At 42.9% G+C, this 2,500-nt stretch overlaps 1 protein-coding gene across 1 annotated transcript in view; it reads right to left on the reverse strand.

The window, feature by feature from the left end:
- LOC105912589 (endothelin-converting enzyme-like 1) overlaps positions 1-2,500 on the reverse strand; it is a 12,977-nt gene that overhangs the window by 9,443 nt on the left and 1,034 nt on the right. Inside the window, exon 3 of the mRNA XM_031574079.1 lies at positions 390-464. Within this exon, the coding sequence (XP_031429939.1) occupies positions 390-464 (75 nt within the window). The remainder of the gene's footprint in view (positions 1-389; positions 465-2,500) is intronic.

The following is a 2,500-nucleotide window of genomic DNA, read 5'->3' on the forward strand; positions in this document are numbered from 1 at the left end:
CTGGTTTATGCTCTAAAGACACACAGACAGAGAGGACGTTAAAGCCTGGTTTATGCTCTAAAGACAGACAGACAGGACTGAAACATTACTCTCTAACATACACACATACTGACACACACACACAAGAGTTCTCTCTCTCCAACATACACACATACACACACATATTGACACACACACAAACACACAAGAGCTCTCTCTCTCCAACATACCCCCACACACACACAAACACACAAGAGCTCTCTCTCTCTAACATACACACATACACACACATGCTGACACACACAAACACACCACTGTGCAGTCTTACTCTTCTTTTAAATGATTTTCATTCAGAGTTAAGCGGAGTGTGTCTGTGTGTGTGTGTGTGTGTGTGTGTGTGTTTGCTTTACCTCATACTCTCGATCGATTAGCTCTGGCTTAAGCAGATAGTCTGGATACCCAGTCATCACCATCATGCCCTGCAACTAAGAGAGAGAGAGAGAGAGAGAGAGAGAGAGAGAGAGAGACAGAGAGAGAGAGACAGAGAGACACAGAGAGAGAGAGAGAGACAGACGGAGAGAGACAGACAGAGAGAGAGACAGAGAGAGAGACAGAGAGAGAGAGAGAGAGAGAGACATAGAGAGACAGACAGAGAGAGAGAGACAGAGAGAGAGACAGAGAGAGAGGGAGAGAGAGAGACATAGAGAGAGAGAGAGACAGACGGAGAGAGACAGACAGAGAGAGAGACAGAGAGAGAGACAGAGAGAGAGAGAGAGAGCGAGACATAGAGAGAGAGACAGAGAGAGAGAGACAGAGAGAGAGACATAGAGAGAGACAGAGAGAGAGAGACAGAGAGAGAGACAGAGAGAGAGGGAAAGAGACAGAGAGAGAAAGAGAGAGGAGGAGAGACAGAGAGAGAGAGACAGAGAGCGAGAGAGAGAGACAGAGAGAGAGACAGAGAGAGAGACAGAGAGAGACAGAGAGAGAGACAGAGAGAGATAGACAGAGAGCAAAAGAGAGAGACAGACAGAGAGAGAGAGAGACAGAGAGACACAGAGAGAGAGAGAGAGACAGAGAGAGAGACAGACAGAATGAAAAGAATAAAAGAGAGACAGGATAGAAAAGGGTAGAAGAGAGACAGACAGAAAGACAAGGATAAAAGATCACATACCAGCTCACAATGGAATACAGTATACACACACACACACACACACACACACAGACACACAGACACACAGACACACACACACACACACACACACACACACACACACACACACACACACATACATACACACACACACACACAGTATACACCAGCTCACAATGGAATACCATAGAGTATATACCAGCTCACAATGGAATACCATAGAGTATATACCAGCTCACAATGGAATACCATACAGCCCCGGTTCCCAAACTGGGGTACGCAAAGTGGTTCAGGGGGTATGCGGGGAGAACATTTCCGCGATAACGGAAAACGGACGGAATTACCCTTTGAAACAGAATTGCAACTTTCAGACGGAAACATCATTTTGTGCATCCAAATCGCCCAAATTCCCCTGTATTTTGCCCTCCAAGGCTGTATTTCTTTCTAATAAACACAACAACGATCACAACGATGAACAAGCATTAACGTAGCTGGAGATTGAATGTCTGAAGGGGTACGGGACTGTGTGTGTGTGTGTGTGTGTGTGTGTGTAGGTGTGTGTGTGTGTGTGTGTGAGAGAGTGTGTGTGTGTGTGAGTGTTTGTGTGTGAGTGTGTGTGTGAGTGTGTTTGTGAGTGTGTGTGTGTGAGTGTGTGTGTGTGAGTGTGTGTGTGTGAGTGTGTGTGTGTGAGTGTGTGTGAGTGTGTGTGTGTGAGTGTGTGTGTGTGTGTGTGTGTGTGTGTGTGTGTGTGAGTGTGTGTGTGTGGTTCATTCATGCATGTTTTCAAGGGTGTGAAATCTAAACCAATCCTGTCTTAAAAGCCTTCTGCAGTTCCAAAACATATATTGTCACACACACACACACACACAAAACATATATTGTCACACACACACAAAACATATATTGTCATTCCTTCCCCAACCTAGTTGTAGCAATATATTTGCGTTTGTGACATAGATCTAAGTTTGTTATTTAAACATGCCCCTCTAAGTTTGTTATTTAAACATGCACCTCTAAGTTTGTTATTTAAACATGCTCCTCTAAGTTTGTTATTTAAACATGCCCCTCTAAGTTTGTTATTTAAACATGCTCCTCTAAGTTTGTTATTTAAACATGCCCCTCTAAGTTTGTTATTTAAACATGCACCTCTAAGTTTGTTATTTAAACATGCACCTCTAAGTTTGTTATTTAAACATGCCCCTCTAAGTTTGTTATTTAAACATGCTCCTCTAAGTTTGTTATTTAAACATGCCCCTCTAAGTTTGTTATTTAAACATGCACCTCTAAGTTTGTTATTTAAACATGCTCCTCTAAGTTTGTTATTTAAACATGTGCCTCTAAGTTTGTTATTTAAACATGTGCCTCTAAGTT

The sequence above is a fragment of the Clupea harengus genome, chromosome 9 (assembly GCF_900700415.2).
Source record: "Clupea harengus chromosome 9, Ch_v2.0.2, whole genome shotgun sequence".
In the NCBI taxonomy this organism is placed as follows: domain Eukaryota; kingdom Metazoa; phylum Chordata; class Actinopteri; order Clupeiformes; family Clupeidae; genus Clupea; species Clupea harengus.